This window comes from Trachurus trachurus, assembly GCF_905171665.1.
Source record: "Trachurus trachurus genome assembly, chromosome: 6".
Taxonomy (NCBI): domain Eukaryota; kingdom Metazoa; phylum Chordata; class Actinopteri; order Carangiformes; family Carangidae; genus Trachurus; species Trachurus trachurus.
Window position 1 is genome coordinate 25178187 of NC_139897.1, and position 19523 is coordinate 25197709.

At 41.4% G+C, this 19523-nt stretch overlaps 1 protein-coding gene across 1 annotated transcript; it reads left to right on the forward strand.

Annotated features, from left to right (window-relative positions):
- Positions 1-1805: 1805 nt before the first annotated feature.
- On the forward strand, positions 1806-19144 carry mmp15a (matrix metallopeptidase 15a). The gene is made up of 10 exons (XM_083972988.1): positions 1806-2033; positions 4275-4423; positions 6088-6210; positions 6967-7295; positions 7892-8053; positions 12449-12864; positions 14180-14318; positions 16019-16169; positions 16274-16389; positions 17824-19144. The coding sequence occupies exons 1-10, from the start codon at positions 1917-1919 to the stop codon at positions 18300-18302; spliced, it is 2181 nt and encodes a 726-aa protein (XP_083829114.1). The 5' UTR covers positions 1806-1916; the 3' UTR covers positions 18303-19144.
- The last annotated feature ends 379 nt before the right edge of the window (positions 19145-19523 follow it).

Here is a 19523-nt window from a genome sequence, read left to right on the forward strand (position 1 = left end):
AAAAGGCAAAAAGTTACAGATGACACATTCCCTTTACATTTTAGAAAAGGTAGTACCTAGTAGCCCCCCCTTTAGAAACTATCACAGTGTGTAAATAGTAAATATCTTGTCTGATACCTTGGTCAAAGTTATCTGAGAGCTCAAGTCTCCTGGGTTTCCCATTCTTTTGCAGGCTGCTGCTTTGTTTCCCCTTTTTCACTCTAAAACTGTATAAAACAAAAAATAATAATACTCTGATATTGCTTAAAATATTGCAAAAGAGTGTTTCATGATTAACTTTATGCCTTTTGGAGATCATTTCATCTTCCACTTGTTGAACTGTTCACTAAAATTTTAACCAGGGGGTGCCCAAACTTTTGCATGATGCCACTGTATGTAAAACTTTCAGTGCTTATAGGCTGCTATATACATACAGTTGTGCTCATAAGTTTACATACCCTGGAAGATTTTGTAACTGTGTACCATTCATTAAGGAAAACATGAGTGATCAGGCAAAACAGATTTCTCTTATTTTTAATGGGATTCAAATTAAACTGACCATCAGAGAGTCTGACCAACAAACTTTTGATGGTACCGGACCATGGCTTGGTATAAACAGAACCCCTCAATTTCCACTTTTATGAGAGCTTGAACACTGCTGATTGGCTTTCTCAAATCTTTGGATATCTTTTTATATCCCTCTTTATGTTTTATAAAGTTGAACAACCTCCTCTCTCAGGACTTTTGACAGCTCTTTTGCTTTCCCCAATGGCTCAGAATCCAGCAAAGTCAGTGCAGCAATGGATGAAATGTGCAGGTGTTTTTATCAGGGTAAAACTTTGAGGGTACAGTATGTAAACTTTTGATTAGGTCCATTTTGGTGGTTGCACTTATCATTAGGATTTATAAAGATCAAACACAGTTGTGTGATAATAAATGGCTTCGCCCAGCCACTAACTCTGAATAAAAAAAGTTTTGTTGCATTATCAATTATATTTTCTGAAATGTAGCCAGTATTTCACAAATTCGGCCAGGGTATGTAAACTTTTGAGCACAACTGTATCCTGTTGCTGCTGCTGTAGTTTCCCAGAGGAGCAGCAGATGGCACACTGACCGTGGCCTCCTCTGGCCCTCTGCTCTGCTGCTCTGATGCTGCTGCTGCTGCTGAATATAAATGGAGGGAGGGAGGAGGGTCCTTCTCTTCTTAGGAAACCATCAAAAACAATCCTTTATCTGCTGTTGCTGCTGCTGCACAACTCTTTGATGGTGGATCTCATCTCAGTTAAGTTAAGTTACGTGCACTGCTCGGCTCGGCTCGGCCTCCTGTCAGTGTTTATACCCCGAGACGAGACCTCCGCTGACACCGCAGAGCAGGAAATGTGATCGCCTCGCCTGAACTTCTTCTCCTTCACTGTCTTTCGTCGTGAACTTGAGGGGGAAAGTTTCCATGCGCTCGGACGCGTCCTGCTGTTGAGTTGATCGGAGGGTTTTCTCACTCTGCTGATCAGCCATTGTGCACTTGGTAGAGGGGAAAAAAGAAAAGGGGGGGCAAGGAAGGACTTTTTCTTTTCTTTTTTTTATCTGCCCCGCCGGCTACAGAGGTTTATGCATTAACTTAAAGAAAAGGAGAGTTGTTGAATGAGCCATGAGGCTGCTGCTGTCCCGGGACAAGTCGGACTCCCTGCAACCAGAAATGGATTAGTAACATTTGGATTTTAATTTTTTTTTTTGTGACAGGCAATCCTCTAACTTTTTCTTTTTTCTTTTTCTTTGGAGATGTCTAAAAGTCCAACAATGAGCAGATAGCTCACTGGTGATTTAATGTGAGCGGAGGAGAAGAAGAAGAGAAATAAACCCACAGCACTCTGCGTCTTTATTGACAACATTAGCTGAGCTCTTAATATCTGAGGGACCCCAAGAGGAAGAAGAAGAAGAAGATGGCATCTCAGCTCACATCATGGACTCAGATCATTATCACACTGGTGTCTTTATTCTCCCTCAGCCTGTGCAGCACAGAGCCAGATGTCCCGGAGGAGGAAGGCTTCAGTGCTGAGGTACAGTAATGTCAAGGTCATAAAATATTACCGTGAAATCAATGTCATTTACTCCAGCAATAACCCACCTTTAACTCTCTAATTGTATAAATATATGTCAGGTCAACAGTTCAAGTCTTTGTGTTCATGTTTGTGAACATCAAAGCACCAGGTCAGCTGCTGTTGCACTGCAGGGATGTCAGTTGACCTTTTGCCCCATTTCCAAATAACATCAACACAGCACATATGGCGCACACATGGATCTATCTATCTATCTATCTATCTATCTATCTATCTATCTATCTATCTATCTATCTATCTATCTATCTATCTATCTATCTATCTATCTATCTATCTATCTATCTATCTATCGGGATGATATAGTTTGTATAAGGGTCAATGACAAATAATAAGGGTTGGCAAGATGAGGTTGTTTAAGAGCATGCATCAGCTTTGTTAAAATGTACATTTTGTATTCATGTCAGTTTTAAAGCATTAAGACTGAATGCTCCTGAAAATATCTAAAAACACCACTTTTTTTCTAATTAATGTGTTAGAAATTATGTTAAAACTGTCAAGAAGCATAGTGCTGCATTGCAAACATGAGTTACTTTTATTCCAAACTGGAGTCCAGATTTATTTTCCTGTATACAGGCGTCAGATTTTTATGAAAAAAAAAAAAATGCCGGTTACACCATTTGTCATTGGGTTGCATCACGTCATTGACCAATAAACTGATGTAGGTCAATGACTGGGGCTGACGGGGGCAGAATAAATCCAGTAAATGTAACTTTTTAATGACTAATCCTTCAATGAATTGAGTTAAACTTCACATCTTGGTGAGTTTTTAACATTCAAACGTCTTAAAAGCTCAAACAGTTCATGTTTATTAATATTTCCACTTGTATATCTTCCACTTTTGGATGATGGATACTGGGTTTTGGTGGAAGGTTATTATAACAGGAATGCATGGTCTTACTATTGGAGTTTTTCTTCTTCTTTCATTCGTGTGTGAATCAATCTATCTATCTATCTATCTATCTATCTATCTATCTATCTATCTATCTATCTATCTATCTATCTATCTATCTATCTGGATGATATAATTGTTATAAACTGATGTAGGTCAATGTTTGGGGCTGAAAGGGCCAGAAGAAATCCAGTAAGTTCAACTTTTTTAGTCACCAATTCTTCGATGAATTGAGTGAAACTTCACATCTTGATGAGTTTTGAACATTCAAACGTCTTAAAAGCTCAAAGAGTTCATGTTTTCTAACAATGCCGAAGCATTTATCAACATGTCCACTTGGTAGAAAGTTATTATAATAGGAAATGCATTTCAGATACAGTATAATGCATGACCTTTCTATAGGAGGAGGAGGTTTTTTTCTCCTTTGTCTGTCTGTCGTTTCTTCAGGCACTTGTGTGAATGTGCTTACTAGACTATTAGATTAGTTGAGACTTGTCATGCTATGCAGAAATCATCTTGAAGGACTTTCACGCACAGTGGTTTTGTGTGTGTGTGTTTTGCCCCAGGTCTGTGTTCATACTATACATGCATGAAAGTGGAGTCCCATGATCCAGCTGTGTGAGGAGGAGGAGGAGGAGGAGGAAGGGGGAGATGGGTTGGGGTCTGTGGGTAGATCTTAAAACTTTTACTGAGGTTTTTTTTTTTTTTTTTTTGTTCCCCCGAGGAGCCGTCGTCCTGTTTGCCTGCACGGCTACGTGGCTCTGCATCCTCAATTTCACTGTCAGCAAACACCAAACAAAAGAGGAGGGAAAGGGAAAGATTTGGCATGTGTCAGGAAGAAGAAGACACACACTCAGACCTGTGTGTTTATCTAATAGTGCGCCGCTGAAGGGACACACTGTTTAATTATGGTCAAGTTTTTTGTCTGTTCAGCTCCAGTTCTTTTCCTCTTCTCTCCTCTTCTCTCCTCTCCTCTCCTTGGCTGTCAGTGCAGGAATAAAAAAAAGCAGGAATGTTGTTATGTTAATGGGATCCATCTGGTTTCTATCTCTACTTTCCCTTTTCTTTTTAACTGCTCAGATGCCGTCATTTCATTAGACAGGGGCTTGTCCCTGAATTAGCAAAAACTGTGCCTCCTTTCCTCAACAGCTGAAACTGTCATATAGTAGCTGCGTGTAAACACAAAAACAGCAGGCATGTGTGAAGCGACAACTTTTCTGGAGCCAGACTGACTGAGCAAAAAATAAATAAATAAATAAATCACAAATAATTTCCTGCTTCCTTTCTTGCAGGGATGGCTTCGGAAGTTCGGCTATCTGTCCCAGGCGAGCAGACAGATGTCCACCATGCAGTCGGCTCAGATCCTGTCCAAGGCCATCAGCGACATGCAGAGCTTCTACGGGCTGGAGGTGACCGGAAAGATGGACCCTGCCACTGTCACGTAAGCTCTTTTATATTATAAGAGTGGTTATATCTTGCATAACGATCAGTTTCACATGACAAGCAAAGATTATTCTCATTTAGCCTACAGTACATGCATGCATTGACCATAAACTGAAACCATGGGATTTTGTGGGGTTGCATTAAAGGGGACATATTATGGAAATATAACTTTTTGAAGGCTATTTAACATATATTTGGGTGTTTGTCTTGCCTTCTGGCCCCCAAAATGTAAGAATTGACAAAAGAAATCTGTAATTTGCAGGGTTCTTAAGTTAAAATCCACCTGGTTTTACGAGCTGTTTCCTCGGTTGTCTGACAATGATCATGATTCATTTGCATTTAAGGAAACAGGCACTGAAACAAGATGCTCTGAACAGGGATATTTTGAGAGGATTAAACGAGCTGTGATATTTGATCCTTGGGGTATTTTGATCAAAGCATGTCACCGACATGTCTTTAAGACACCTGGGAACTGTTTTAATTTGTGGAAAAGGGGCAGAATATGTCTCCTTTAAAGCATGTAGGGGAATTCATTTTGCATTCATTTGCATTATGTTTCTCATTTTTCATGCACTTCATGGTATATAAATAAAATGACACAAGGCTACAAGTTTCAGTTTGCCCAGCAACAAACTGCAACTCAATAATAATCACGCTGCATCCTGAAGCTGTTGTGTTGCATTGTGGGCACTGGGCTGTTTGTTCCCCAACAACACAATGATATCGTTAGATTAATTTACCACTGACGACTGAAACAGTGCCAGCTCTTAATAACTTCTTCCCCTTTTTTTTATGATGATAAGGTTTACATTACATTGCAGTTGAGTTTCTTTCTGCCTGTATCGCCTCCTCACTGACAAGGCCAGCCAGTCTATTGTGTCACATCCTTATATTTCACTGTGGCCTTGATGCAGCTGTATGAGCCCATTGTTTTCATGCTGTAAACTGTGTGTGAAGTAAACAAGGTCGCACAGCAACAGTTTTGTTGTTTTTCTTTCCCTTTTTTGCCAATAATTAGATGAAAAGATGTGTGTGCATAGCAGATACAATATGAATCACTGGTGGTTTGCTTAGCGTAGCCTTAGAAATCGGGGGCTAACAACTACAGTAGCTTGGCTCTGATAATTTATATGGTATCTGTTGGTTTATACTTAACAAAAACTAAGATTACGTATTACATATTAACACATTTTATTACCTTTTGACATAAACTATCTGTTCCCCCTCTGTTTTCTTCTCCTTAAAGAGGAACTATGCAGGATTTGTATCTTAACTATGCTACATTTACCTTAATTAAACAGCTTTGGAGTAATTGTGGTGGACACAACTGTAACCTGTAATCTAAGACTACACAGATATACAAGTCATAACATCACATATGATACAGTAAATAACGTTATGTATCGCTCTATTGAGTGATTTCTCACTGGCTTCCATGTAAACAAATGCACATGGCCAGGAGGAGGGTTAGCAAAACAGCGGAAAAGCGACCGGATTTACATAGTTCCTCCTTAAGAGCGTGGTTCTTGTTTTGTTTTTCTTAAGTGAGGATGCTTGCAAAATGGCCTTTACACTACTTGGGACAAATCTGTAGCAGCCTCTTGCAGCTGAAGCTTGTTTTGTTTATGAGCGCGTGTTTGTGTGTGTGTTTTGTTTGTGTAGGGCCATGCGCCGACCTCGTTGCGGCCTCCCAGACAGAAAACCAGAGGAGCATGGCGATGGTGCAAGAAAGAAACGCTACACACTCACTGGGCAGCAGTGGGACAAAGACCACATCACCTACAGGTTTGTCAGAACTTAAGAATAGAAATGAAATTTTAAAAATCTGAAACCGACAAAGCAGCAAGTTTAAAATAGTAACTTAAAGGCATAGTTCAACATTTTGGCAAATTGGCCCATTACCATAATCCCTATAGTCATAGCAGTAGGTTCGTTACCTTTAATTGTCGGTGCAAGCTATTTTTAGAACGGCGAAGCAGAGCCGCAAGCCGCTCAGAGCTACGCTCTCATGGGAGGCTCATGGGATTTCTTGGTTTCCCTCATCAAACTCATCAAATACACAATCCAACAACTCCAAAACGCTCTGGTGGACAAGTTGTGACCTGCACATTCACCACGCTATGAGATAATAACAGAACGTTACCAGACAGAGTTGTTTTAGAGGTAAATTCATGCAAAACTGCTGATGCGCGTTCCCGTCGGGTGCAGTTTTTCAGAAAGCAGTCTCTGTATTTGCCTCTAAAACGACTCTGTCTGGTAACGTTCTGTTATTATCTCATAGCGTGGTGAATGTGCAGGTCACAACTTGTCCACCAGAGCATATTGGAGTTGTTGGATTGTGTATTTGATGAGTTTGATGAGGGAAGTCTCCGTAGCGTAGCTCTGAGCAGCTCGCGGCTCTGCTCCGCCGTTCTAAAAATATCTTGCACCGACATTTAAAGGTAACGAACCTACTGTTAAGACTATAGGGATTATGGCAATGTGCCAATTTGCCAAAATGTTGAACTATCCCTTTAAATATCCATTCTCCCCTGTCTTCAGTATCATGGACCAACACGTCCCCTCCTCGCTGGGGGAGGACCGAACCTTCGACGCCATCCGCAAGGCCTTTGATGTGTGGAGAAAGGTCACGCCGCTCACCTTTGAGGAGCTGCCTGCTGAAAACAGCATCAACATCAACGTCAACAGCAGCCAGGCGGCGCTCGCCGACATCCTGCTGCTGTTCGCCTCTGGTTTCCATGGAGATATGTCCTTGTTTGACGGCGAGGGGGGGTCGCTGGCGCACGCCTACTACCCCGGACCGGGCATTGGTGGGGATACGCACTTTGATGCTGATGAGCCCTGGACGCTGGACAACCAAAATCCAGACGGTTAGTGGGTTTATGTCTAATTATATATTTATATATTATCATTATTATTTATGAATTAACATTTCTACTACATTAATAACGTTGTATGACATGAACAGATTGTTTTACACAATTTATTACCTTAATACAAAGGTTTTCTTTAGCCTGAGCTAAACAACAACTTACAAAGTACAAAGGTCACATAGGGAAGTAAATCTGAATCATTAATAATTATTTAGCAAATTACAGTCAAATGAAATCAAACTACATCTGTGTTTTCTAGTGTTTTTTAATTTGTGGAATTAACTACCACTAGAAATAAAAATGTATCCCACCCTACCAAATTCAAAATCACATCTTAAAACTTATTTTTATTCTTTGGCTTTTAACTCAGCATAAGAGTTGTGTGACCTCTGTTCTTGTATCTTGCCTTTTTATTCACATTTTATTGTATTTTTAATGTGCCTGTCCTTTTTCTGAACCATTTTGTGCTCTATTTCCTGTATGTTAGTCACTGTGCAGCACTTTGGTAAACGTTTATGTTTTGAAAATGTTCAAAAATGTATAAATAAATAGTGGATTCGATTGGATTAGAGCTGTGCCACCTTGTCTTGCAGGTATTGACCTCTTCCTGGTCGCCGTCCATGAGCTCGGTCACGCTCTGGGTCTGGAGCACTCGGATAACCCCAACGCCGTGATGGCTCCTTTTTACCAGTGGGTTCACACTCACAACTTCACGCTGCATTCGGATGACATCAAAGGAATACAGTACATATACGGTGAGAAGCACACACCTCATTCATAACATCTTCAGATTGCTGTCGTAGTAGTTTAACCCTCCAGGGTCTATGATCACGCAGATCACTCGCCATAACAAAATCCTAGAGCGCTGCTGTCAATTTAACTGGAAAGTGCAGATTTGAAACTCCCAGTTTTTTGTTTGACATTGATATTGGGATTGGGATATGATATTACAAAAATACTTATAGCATAAAAGTGGGATGAGATGGAAGAACATTTATCATTTTCAAAAAAGTGGTTGAATTATCTGATACTCTACGTGATTTTTGTGGGGGTTTTTAGGCCCAATATGTTAATAAAGTAGGTTAAAGTGATAAAAATGGGTATTAATTAAATCTTAAGTATTAAAAAACAACCAAAACAGACTCAAACCTCTAAGGGTTAATGATAGTATTTATCATCATCAGGATGTAGCAGAGATGCTTTTCTCATTCGGAGAGGTCAGATCGACCTGCATACAATGGACACATGACATGAAATCACCTTAATGTAAACTAAATTCCCCCTGTGGGACAAATAAAATTTATTTGATTTGATTTGATTTAAATAAAGGGACTGGGATACATCTGTGTCCAGTCAGTCCAACGATGCTCATTATTACCATCGTAGTAAATGACACTTTGCACACACAGATGTTTGTAGAAATGGGGCGGGCAGCAGCTGACTCGGCATCTTTTACTCCTTCGGTTTTCAATAACAACTTCTCAGAGCTCGTAAAAGTAGGTCTCTGCATAATAATATGTTTTTAATTTACTGAATTTTAAAGTTGTTGTCACCCCCCCGCCCCCCTCGCTCTCCTGTCCTACTGACACACTGATCTCCAAATACATGTTGTGTAATACTCACTGTGATTTAAGCAAATGATGTGAACAAACAAACAGCCTCATGAATAATAATGAACATGATATTTATTATTATCACTGGCTTCAAAACAGTGAAGCTTTTGGCTCCGCCTCTGTGAAACTAACAGATAGCGAATCCACCTGTTGGAAGCTCCGCAGGGTAAACAAACACTATATCTACAACTACAACACATCCTCGAGTTTATTTATTTATCTTTCTTTTGTTGTATCACACTTGTGCAACATCTGGACCCCCCTTTGTGAAGAAGCTTTGTGGCACACACACGCGCACAAAACCAGTGGACCTCAGTCAGAACTGCGTGTCATGCATGCCGATATGATGTTATCATGCTGCCTCTGAATGGACGGCCTTGTTAATTGACACATTACGTCATTCTGAGTGAGTGTGAGTGTGTGTGTGTGTGTGTGCTGGTTAGAAAAAAGGCTCATATGAGTATTAAAGTGTATGAATGTATGTATATATGGGTGTGTTTCTACACTGGGCCTCTTATTAGAGCTGTAATTACAGGCCAGCAGATGTGAATGTATGACAGACATTGTTTATTATACTGAATGACTGATCTATGATTTCTTTCGCCTCGGGGCAAAAACAAAGACCCCCCCCCCCCCCCCACCCCCACCCCCATTCCTTTGGTGTTCATTGTGTTGCTCTGGTGACATCTGTGGTGTCACATAACGGATCAAACAACCCAGCTCAGTTTGGGAATGTCGTCTCTGGTTTGAGTTTCTCCAGCAAACCCAGAAATCTTTCCACACCCACACACAGCTCTGGCCCTATTGATACGCCTACACTTCACTTCGCTGCACCAGAGGAAATTAAGAAGTTTTTTTTTTTTTTTAGCAAAGCAGTGATGTGAAAAACTCTTGTTGCAAGTTTTACTTCTGTAAATTTCTGGTAAGGTAAATAATGTTAGTTCAAAGGAAAAAAAGGAAAAAGTCCAGAGTGCTCAGAAGGTTCAAAACATATGACGAAGGTGCTCTTTGGTGGGAACATTGGTCAAAAAAGGAAAATCCAAGGCACTCTTCTTCAATAATAAAAAGCCTTTATTCATATAAGGCAATATCGAATAAAAACATTTAAGGCTTCTGCCGAAACGCGTGGGCTGTAACCCACTCAAATGTTTTTATTCGATATTGCCTTGTATGAATAAAGGCTTTTTATTATTGAAGAAGAGTACCTTGGATTTTCCTTTTTTAAGGTAAATGTTTGGACTGAAATTATACAGCAGTAGTTTAGCTCTATTAAGGAGATCTAATTGACTTTGCAGGAAGGACGTGCTGATTAAAAAAGGATCCCAAGTATCTAAATAGACACCGACGCAGTATAAACTTTGTTGGCAGAAATAAACATTCAGGTTCCTTCGTAGGCATCGCTGAATCAGCTGCTCGTGTGTTGCTTTCCTGTCCAGCTCTGTGCTGCAAAAAGAGTTACATTACTAAGTAACCTGGGAAATAAATGATATATAAGTAATTTGAAGTGTGATAAAGATTGTGATAATGTCATTTATTCTTGATGGATAAAGTGCATATCTTCCCAAAACTTTATTCATCAATCTCTTCCAAATACTGTATATCACTGTGAAAATTAAACCACAATTAACCTTTATAATAGGAATAAAAAGAGGAATGTGCCTAAAAACAATATTAATCCAACTCTATGGGCATGTATTTGTATCTATTACGTATTTATCTATAATAAAAGTGGAATAGATGACTGTTTCATGTCATCATTTCCCTTTTCTCAGGTGATTCTACATAGATTGAACTGTGTGTTATGATAAACCTGCAGCTGAAGAACCTGATATTTCCCTGTGGGGACAAAATGGAGCTCTATATCTGGCAGACGTGTGAACAGACAACAGTTCGATAACATGTCATATGCTATATCTGTTCAGCAGTGTTGTGTTGCTCCCATATGGCCAAAGCCATAAGGTTGAATACATTAAATCGGCTGTGTGCAGCAGCTTTTATTGTGACACTGCTGCTGCCTCTTCCACTTTTTTTTTCCTGAGATGAAAATAACTGTTTAATATATCCTTCAGCACAAGCCTCTAATGTACAGTGTATCTGAAACAAAGGAAGAGTCCATTGTGTGTGGAACTAAAATTAAAACACAAATCAAGGAAGTAACAATAGATAATCAAAAATAGACACTGAAGTCACCACAAGAACTTGTTAAACTCTTAAAAAACTAAATAAAACACCTTTCACTGTCTTTCTTGACTATATATTGCAGATGTAGTGGCGGATTTGCTCCACATATTGATGGATGAGTCATATTCCTTGCAATGTTTTTGGCTCAGGCCAGAACTCATTGCGTTTTTTAAGACCATCAGCTGTCCATACATATTACATAACTGACTGTATCCGTGTGTTGTCCTCTCTTAGCAACCAGCACGGCTCATTTTTCCAGAGAGCAGCAGCAGCAGCAGCAGCAGAGTTGCTCTCAGTCAAGTGGAAATGGAAAATTGCATTTCCTTTGTGTGAGGGAGCGATAGAGAGGATACCGTGAGGAAGAGGGAGGATGAAGTGGATGAAAGAGATTATTGATGTTTGATGGCACAAAGACAAACCAGCAGCCGGGGAGATTTATGTTTTACTTCAGCTGGAGGTTGTTTTTCCTTTTGACCACCTTAAGTGTGAAATTCAACTTCCCCCCCTTTAAAAAAAGAAAAATCTTAACAGTGATGATGGGTGTTACTAACGTTGCTACTTTAGTAGCAGTAATGATAAATCAAAGAAGTTATAAATGAAATGTATTATTATTATTAAGTTACTGTTTATCCCGTTATAACGCTGTTAACGGTTACTGACAATAACCAGCAATGTTACTTTTGCGGAAAGTAACTATAACTAATTTCATAGTCTCATATAAATGTGGATGAATCTATGTTACCCACACTTGTTAATGGGTCTATTTTCGATAAATATATCGTTTTGTCTTTATCGTTATTTTGTTATTATTATTAGTGGTCGACTCGCCCAGAATTTCCTACTTTCGGTTTCGCGGACGCTGCCCAGCGGGTCATGGGAATAACGCCACTGAATCGCCGCTTATGATCGGAACTACAACGGTATCTGATCGTCTTCGAAACTTTGACTTTAATTCTTGATCAATGAAAACATTCTTGGCAAATGTTTTCGCTTTCGCCAATCTTGTGCCGGTCCAAGAATTTCACAGTGGGAGCGGAGGCTCATGGGAAATGTAGTGTGAAAACACTTCGCTTTCCAAAACTCCTCGTTGTCCCTTTAATAATTATATTTTTAATATTTATTGTTTTTGACATGGAAAATGTGCAGTCACAAGGAAAACAATATACACATTCAGGAAAAGTAAGAAAAAAAAAAGGTGAAAAGTAGAAATGAAAATGAAATGAAACACAAAATCATAATAGTGGTCCTGTTTATTGATAAGAGCCAGTTTCCAACTAATTACTTTTAAAAGTAAAGTGCAGAACATTGATCCTGAACACCATTTCTTCATCTTTTTACTTTATGTTTTATTTCTAGGTCCTCCTCTCGTCACTGCAGCTCCGCCCCCCGACCCTGAAGACAAACCTGACGTTGACTCCTTCACCTCCCCGTCTCCTCCTGAGGCTGAACCCACCTCATCTCTCCCCGCTGACCCCCCACCCAAACCCACCGACAACAACCTGGACCCCCCAGTCCACCCGGAGGCGCCTCCACCCAGAACCACATCGACCCCCACCACCACCACCACCACCACCGCCGCCGCCCGGCCTGAACCCGAACCCGTCACCCCGGTGGTTAGAAAAGACGACCCCGCTCCTCCTCCCCCTCCGCCTCCCCCTCGACCCCCCGCTCCCCCTCGTCCTCCCAAGCTGCCCGACAACCAGCCCCCCGACATCTGTGACGGGGACTTTGACACGGTGACGTTGCTGAGGGGGGAGATGTTTGTGTTCAAGGTGAGAAATAATAAAGAGTTATAGATTGATCGCCTGATTTTATTTTACAGTAACAAGTAACAAAGATGAGAAATGTCAAAGTCTAAATTAATAACAATACACAACAATAGACAGTGTTTGAATTTGTGCATCCTCATTTTAATCTGATTTTAATATCAGCCTAATAACACCCACTATTTTCCATCCAAAAAGAGTTAAAGGGATAGTTCACCCAAAATTCAAATTTCACTCATTATCTACTCACCCTCATGTCAACTAAGAGCTGTGAAAATTTTCAGAGTCCTCCATTCCTTCTCTGAGTTACAGGGGGGTCCGCACAGCAGTATTTGTCCATATAATGGTTGTCAATGGACACCAACTTTCTTCGTCCAAAAAGACACACCAAAAAACATCCAAATACCTCCATACTGCTCGTCTGTAATGTCCCTCTTGTATTGAAGCCCTGACATGAGAAACTGTTTCGAAAAAAATTGAATAAGTCTATATTTTAAGCTTGTTTGTAGCGGAAGCTCCCAGTGTCTCAGTTCACTGCTCTTCCTGTGTCAGTGCAAATCTCTCGTGATTTGCACTGACCGGTGGAACAATTTCTCATGTCGGGGCTTCAATACAAGAGGGACATTACAGACGAGCAGTATGGAGGTATTTTGATGTTTTTTGGTGTGTCTTTTTGGACGAAGAAAGTTGGTGTCCATTGACAACCATTATATGGACAAATACTGCTGCACGGACCCCCCCCCGTAACTCAGAGAAGGGACGGAGGACTCTGAAAATTCTCACAGCTCTTAGTCGACATGAGGGTGAGTAGATAATGAGTGAAATTTGAATTTTGGGTGAACTATCCCTTTAAATGATAAGAACAGTACTTGTATTATTAAGCAATATTTTAAAGGTTGTAAGTCCCGAAAAACTGACTGATGTGCAGCAGAGAAACTGGATGAGAGTTTGTTGGTGAGACAAAGGGAGGTCACAAATTATGTTAATTTTCTTCAAAATCTGTGGGTCTGAAAAATGTTGTGTTGATGTCAGACACTTTGAAGGTTCTGTGGCCTTTTGGTGGCTTTTTTTCTCCAATTGCAATGAATGGATTGAGCAGACATAACAGAAAGCGAACCGTCTCCTTTGTCAACTTGTCTCTGTTTGAACAAAGAGTTTGTTCTATAAGTTTTGATTTTCCAAATTTATAAATCTATGAGTCGGGTTCTGAGTCAAAATAGCAAGTTAGTAATAGCAACAAGTTGAGAAAAGAGGAGTGGACTATACTATACTACATATTTTTGATGAAAGTTAAACATCATTATTGTGTCTGACTCTGCAGGGTCGTTGGTTCTGGAGGGTGCGGAGGAACCGGGTCTTGGATAACTACCCGATGCCCATATCTGTGTTCTGGATCGGCCTGCCCAGTGACATCGACGCTGCCTACGAACGCCACGATGGCAAATTTGTCTTCTTCAAAGGTAATTATTTATTTATCAACAGTAAAAATGACAAAACAGTCACTCTTACAAACACAGCGGCCGTCCACATGCTGAGCAGACTACGTGATGTGTTTACGTCAGGACCTTCTTTTAGAAACGTATGGTGAGCTTTTCACTAGTTTGCCTACAGGCTCAACATCAACAGATGGTTTCTACAGTTTCTTTCATCCGAGCTGTTTAAGTTGTGTGTCTGCTCCATGAACACAAAATGAGAGAGAACAACACAAATCTGTGCTTTGATTTGAATTGGTGAGGCTGAAAGAAAACAGTGCAAACTCAGCATTTTTTTTCCATCCCTCACCCTTCCCCCCCTTACTTACTGATTTACGGGGAGATGGTAATAATTCAACGCAGCTTTAACTCCCTGTAGCCGACACACACACACACACACACACACACACACACACACACACACACACACACACACACACACACACACACACCCTCCCTTACTCATACGCACAAATATTTAAAACATTAGAAGTTACGTCAAAAAGAAAACAAGTCAACCGGCCAAACGATTCACTGTTTAAACAGTTTGATAATAACGGTTGCAGACAAAAACCTGAGTCGTGAGTTTCTGTGTCTTTGCATGTGTGTGTGTATTAGTGTGTATTAGTGTGTGTGTGTGTGTGTGTGTGTGTGTGTGTGTGTGTGTGTGTTACTGAGTTCACTGGGTGTCTTGAATGAGGTCTGTGCAGCGTGGCAGCTGTTTCTGCCCCAGTTCGACTCCGGTCCAGCTGAGCCCCAAAAGGCCTCATGAGAGAGAGGTGGAGGGGATTGCATCAGCCTTCTCCGCGCTGCACCGCTCCAGATGTGAACAGCTGCACAGCTCTCTCACTTAAACAACAAAGCCATATGCCTGATTTGTCATGCATTTTCAGGTCGTTGTTTTTCTTTCTGTGCTTTTGATCGCAAATTAATTCCCGTAAGCTTCCGCAGATTCGTCGCTAATGATTTCTGCTTATCCCTGCGTCGTTGTTTCTTTTTTTCCCCCCACCACATTCTTCAGAGGTTTAAGGAGATCTGCACAAGCTGATTTTGAGGAACACATTTTTGCATCGACTCCAAAGATTCTTGGATAGCGCACAGACCAAAACCTGCAGCAACGATGGCCAGGCAGGATGTGAAGCCAAAACTACTAGCTGACAAAACATCAGATTTAAAAATGGTGAAGCAGCACTATAAAATCGGTCAATGTGCACTAACTAGTAAAAAAAAAAAAGAACTAGCTATTAGTTTTGTGCTGTAAATGCCGAAGCGCCCTGGCATTAGAGGTGGAAAGTGGCTGAAAGTGTGTCCAAAGGTTATGGTTTAGGGGGGAGAAGCTGGCGTCCACATGGGTAAAAAATCTTGGAAAATCGGTGTTATGCCTACAGTACCATTTCTACCTTGCATGTCGTTTCTGCTTTTCTCTCCGGGAGTGAGTAAACCCCACAACTTGTGCCAGATGTTGTCACCATCACTTTCTCTCTCTCCATCTGCCCATGCTTTTATGGCTCTGCTTCTCCTTCGCTCCCTCCTGAATTTTTTTTTTTTACTCTCTTAGCCAGCTAACAAACATTTTTTTCCCTGTGCAATGAGTGCAGGAAGCTTGTACTGTACTGTAAATGTGTCTTTTTTTTTTTTTTTAGAGAGAAACATTTGGCCTATTTTTTTTGTTGTTTTTGTCCCTGCAGATGACAGATACTGGGTGTTCAGGGAGGCCGATGTGCTGCCAGGATACCCACAGCCCATCTATGAGTACGGACAAGGAGTTCCTGCACATAAGATCGACACAGCAATCTGGTGGGAGCCCAATGGATACACGTACTTCTTCTCAGGAGACAGGTACATCACTTAGACACATGCAACAATGTGCCGTCAGTGTTTATATACAGTAAAGGCTGCTATTGAACTGTATTGTGTATAAATCTTTGTGTTGTTTGTTGCAGATACTGGCGATACGATGAGGAAACCAGGAGAACTGACCGCGAGTTCCCCAAGCCAATCAGCAGATGGGGCAGGATCCCCGACTCCCCCAAAGGAGCCTTCCTCAGTGATGACGGAGGTAAACGAAGCCTGTTTAATAAGACAAATAGAGTTTTTTATTTGGAAGAAGGAGGACGTCAGAGGAGCTGTAAATAGAGCGCTGAAAGCAGGAGAGCGAGAGGAGGCGGAGGGAAGGAGGGAGGGAAAGAATGAGAGAGGGTTGGATGGAGGGGTGAAATGGGGTGTGTAAAAGACACAGGGGGAAAAATTGCATTTGAGATTGGTGAGGGCAGAGCAGAGAGAAGAGGAGTGAGGGGATGAATAAGAGAGAGAGAGAAGGCAGGAATGAGAGCTCTGGTTTGAGGCTTGGCCCGTCCTTCCTTTGGAAATTAGATTTGTGGCAGAGCTGCTCTAAACGCACTCTGCAACAGTCAGATCTTATCTCCACCCACACGGACGTCTCTGCAAGCCTGGTTTTCACCACACATACACAAACATACACCGACACACACATTTACACCCAGACATTTGCCCCAAATAGATTATTTATTATTTTGCATATCAATGTCCAATATCATTGCAATGATGTATTTCTTTCTGTCTTTATTGTTGATTTGGTATTTTAAGTAAATGCTTTTATTAAACCTCAGCTCTGGCCCTGCAGAGGTCCACTTGGTAGCTATGAGGTGTGGGAACGACGGGGAGAGAGTGCAAAGACTAAGCTGGTTCCTAAAGAAACATTCCTGAGTCTGCTTTTTTGTTTACACAAAAAATGAACTTAGTTTTACTTTGTCAAAACAAATGGTAAAGTTTAAAGAGACAATCTTTACAAATGAAATGGCAATTTGCAGAATCGGTGTTAAGGCTGTTAGTTTTACGGCCCACAGGGGATTTACAAAATGCAAAAAGAGTCGACCCATATTGACTCGGTGATGAAAAGAATAATATTTTGAAATGAACCAGAGGTCGCTCAGACCTTGCTGAGTTTCGCCTTGTGTCTAAAAATACTTCTCCAGCTGCACTTTGCTGAAAGGAAGATGAGTAGAGGGACCCCACTCATGGATGTATTATGACCCCACTGTCCTTCTGTCTGTTTGATGATTTCTTCAATCATTCAGTTTTTCATTTTCTCACCTTTTCAAAGCCCAAATCCATTAGATTGACAGATGTTAAGAGAAAGAACTATGCAAGATTTTTACCTTAACTACTGTATGCTACATTTATACCTTAATTAAACAGCTTTGGAGTAACTTGCATAGTTCCCCTTTCGCAAAAGTCCAGTCCAGTCCAATAGCTATACAAATCAAACAAATACTGTTTCAAGTGCCAATGAAGTCTTGTACAGACAGCCGTATTTCCCATGTGAATAGTTTGATATACACAACATAAAAATGTAAATAACATGGGTATGAGTCTAATTGCAAATACTGTACAGACATCATTGATTATTATTGATTATCCATTCTACAAGATTTGTCTGACTGAAATGTCCTTTTATCTCCCACTTCTGCAGCTTACACATATTTCTACAAAGGCACCAATTACTGGAGGTTTGACAACCACAAGACAGAGGCAGAGAAGGGCTACCCGCGCTCCATCCTGAAGGACTTCATGGGCTGCCGTGGCGTCCCCGACCCTCAGCCCGACCCCGACCCCGACACCGACCAGGAGCCGAGAGATAAACCAGTGAAGCCTTCGGACCGAGGCAAGGACGAGCACAAAGAGCCGGACGGAAAGGACACGGACTCGGAAGACGACCAGAGCTCTAAGCCCGACGGCTCGGAGGAAGAGGAGGAGGACAAAGAGGTGAACGTGGTCGTGACGGTGGCCGACAACGAGTCAAAAGTCATGACCCTGATCATGGTGATCGTTCCGCTGGTGCTCGTCCTGTGCATCCTCGTGCTAATCTACGCCATCCTCAGGACTCTGCAGAACAAAGAGACGCCGAGGGCCTTGGTGCACTGCAAGCGCTCACTTCAGGACTGGGTGTGACGCACAGAATCAGACGGCATTGAGCGGGTATTGATCGTTTTGTCTGGTGCAGACGTTGGCATCAAATTTTTTTTTTTTTTAAACTCACGGCACGGTGAAAAGAAAAGAAGCTTTGACTCAGTGCTAAAGTCTAAAGAGAGCTGAGGAGAAGTCGCCTTTTTGAGCCCCATTCATTGTGAGAACTTTTATTGCTCATGTGAAATAATCTCTAAGTGGTAAAGTTGGTGCCTGTGGAGCGACAGTGTACTTTCCCTCTTCCACTGGCCTTGAAATTGTTCTCCAGTGCCTCCCTTTGTGCCTTTCAAATGTCTGAAAAAGTACCTCTGTTTCTTCAAAACTCCTGCCTGTTTCCATTGAAACTTAGAAAAAAAAACAAAAAACGTTATGTGTCACCACCAGATGTGCACACAAGACATTCAAGGAATCTCAGTTTCTATCAAATCTAATTGTAAAAAGGAGAGGAGGGACAGACGGTGTATTTGTAGTATAAATGCAGACAAAGTCGATAATGCACATACATTAACCTGAAGCACACACACTGTACATACACACACACACAGCTATTAAAAACCAACACAAACACATTTACTGATACGAACAAGCCTTTTTATAGAAACTGACTTAAGGCGCCGAGGTGCCAGTCTCGACTTTTTTTCCTTTCTGTTTAGAACAGATAGTTTGCACTTTGACTCTGTTTTTTTTTTTGTTTTGTTTTGTTGTTGTTGTAGTTTTGTGTTTTGCTGAGTTTGCTTCGCTGCAGAAGTGTGCGCGTGTGTGTTTTTCCGTGCAAAGCAGAACTCTCTGTAAACACACAGAAGACACTCGCAGGAGAAGCTTCATCCTCCGACCAGCGCAGGAATGTCAGACAGCTGTGTGCGTCCATGACCGCCCGTCTCCCACTGAGCCCATTACATCTATTTACCCCCCCCCTCCTCCCTCTCTTTCACACACACACATGCACATGCACATATGCCCCAAACATCACATGATGTCAAAAAAAAAACCTAAGTGCACTCATTTGTGCATGCATGTCCACATATGTAGACACAAACACATAGAGACCACCCCCACCCTCGACAAAGGCACATAGAGTTTTTTTGCACACAGACACCCGGGCTCCAGCCTCCCCCTCCTCCCTCCTCCTCCCCCTCCCACCACCACCACAGCCCCGATAACTGTTCAGGCTGCACCACCACTAAAAAACGAACACAATCCCAGTGG

Bases quoted from the DNA above. Each gene is read 5' to 3' on its own strand.
- mmp15a (XM_083972988.1), top strand. From the start codon at position 1,917: ATGGCATCTCAGCTCACATCATGGACTCAGATCATTATCACACTGGTG. The intron at 12,865-14,179 runs GTGAGAAATAAT...CTGACTCTGCAG, and splicing joins GGGAGATGTTTGTGTTCAAG to GGTCGTTGGTTCTGGAGGGT. The intron at 16,390-17,823 runs GTAAACGAAGCC...CCACTTCTGCAG, and splicing joins CTTCCTCAGTGATGACGGAG to CTTACACATATTTCTACAAA.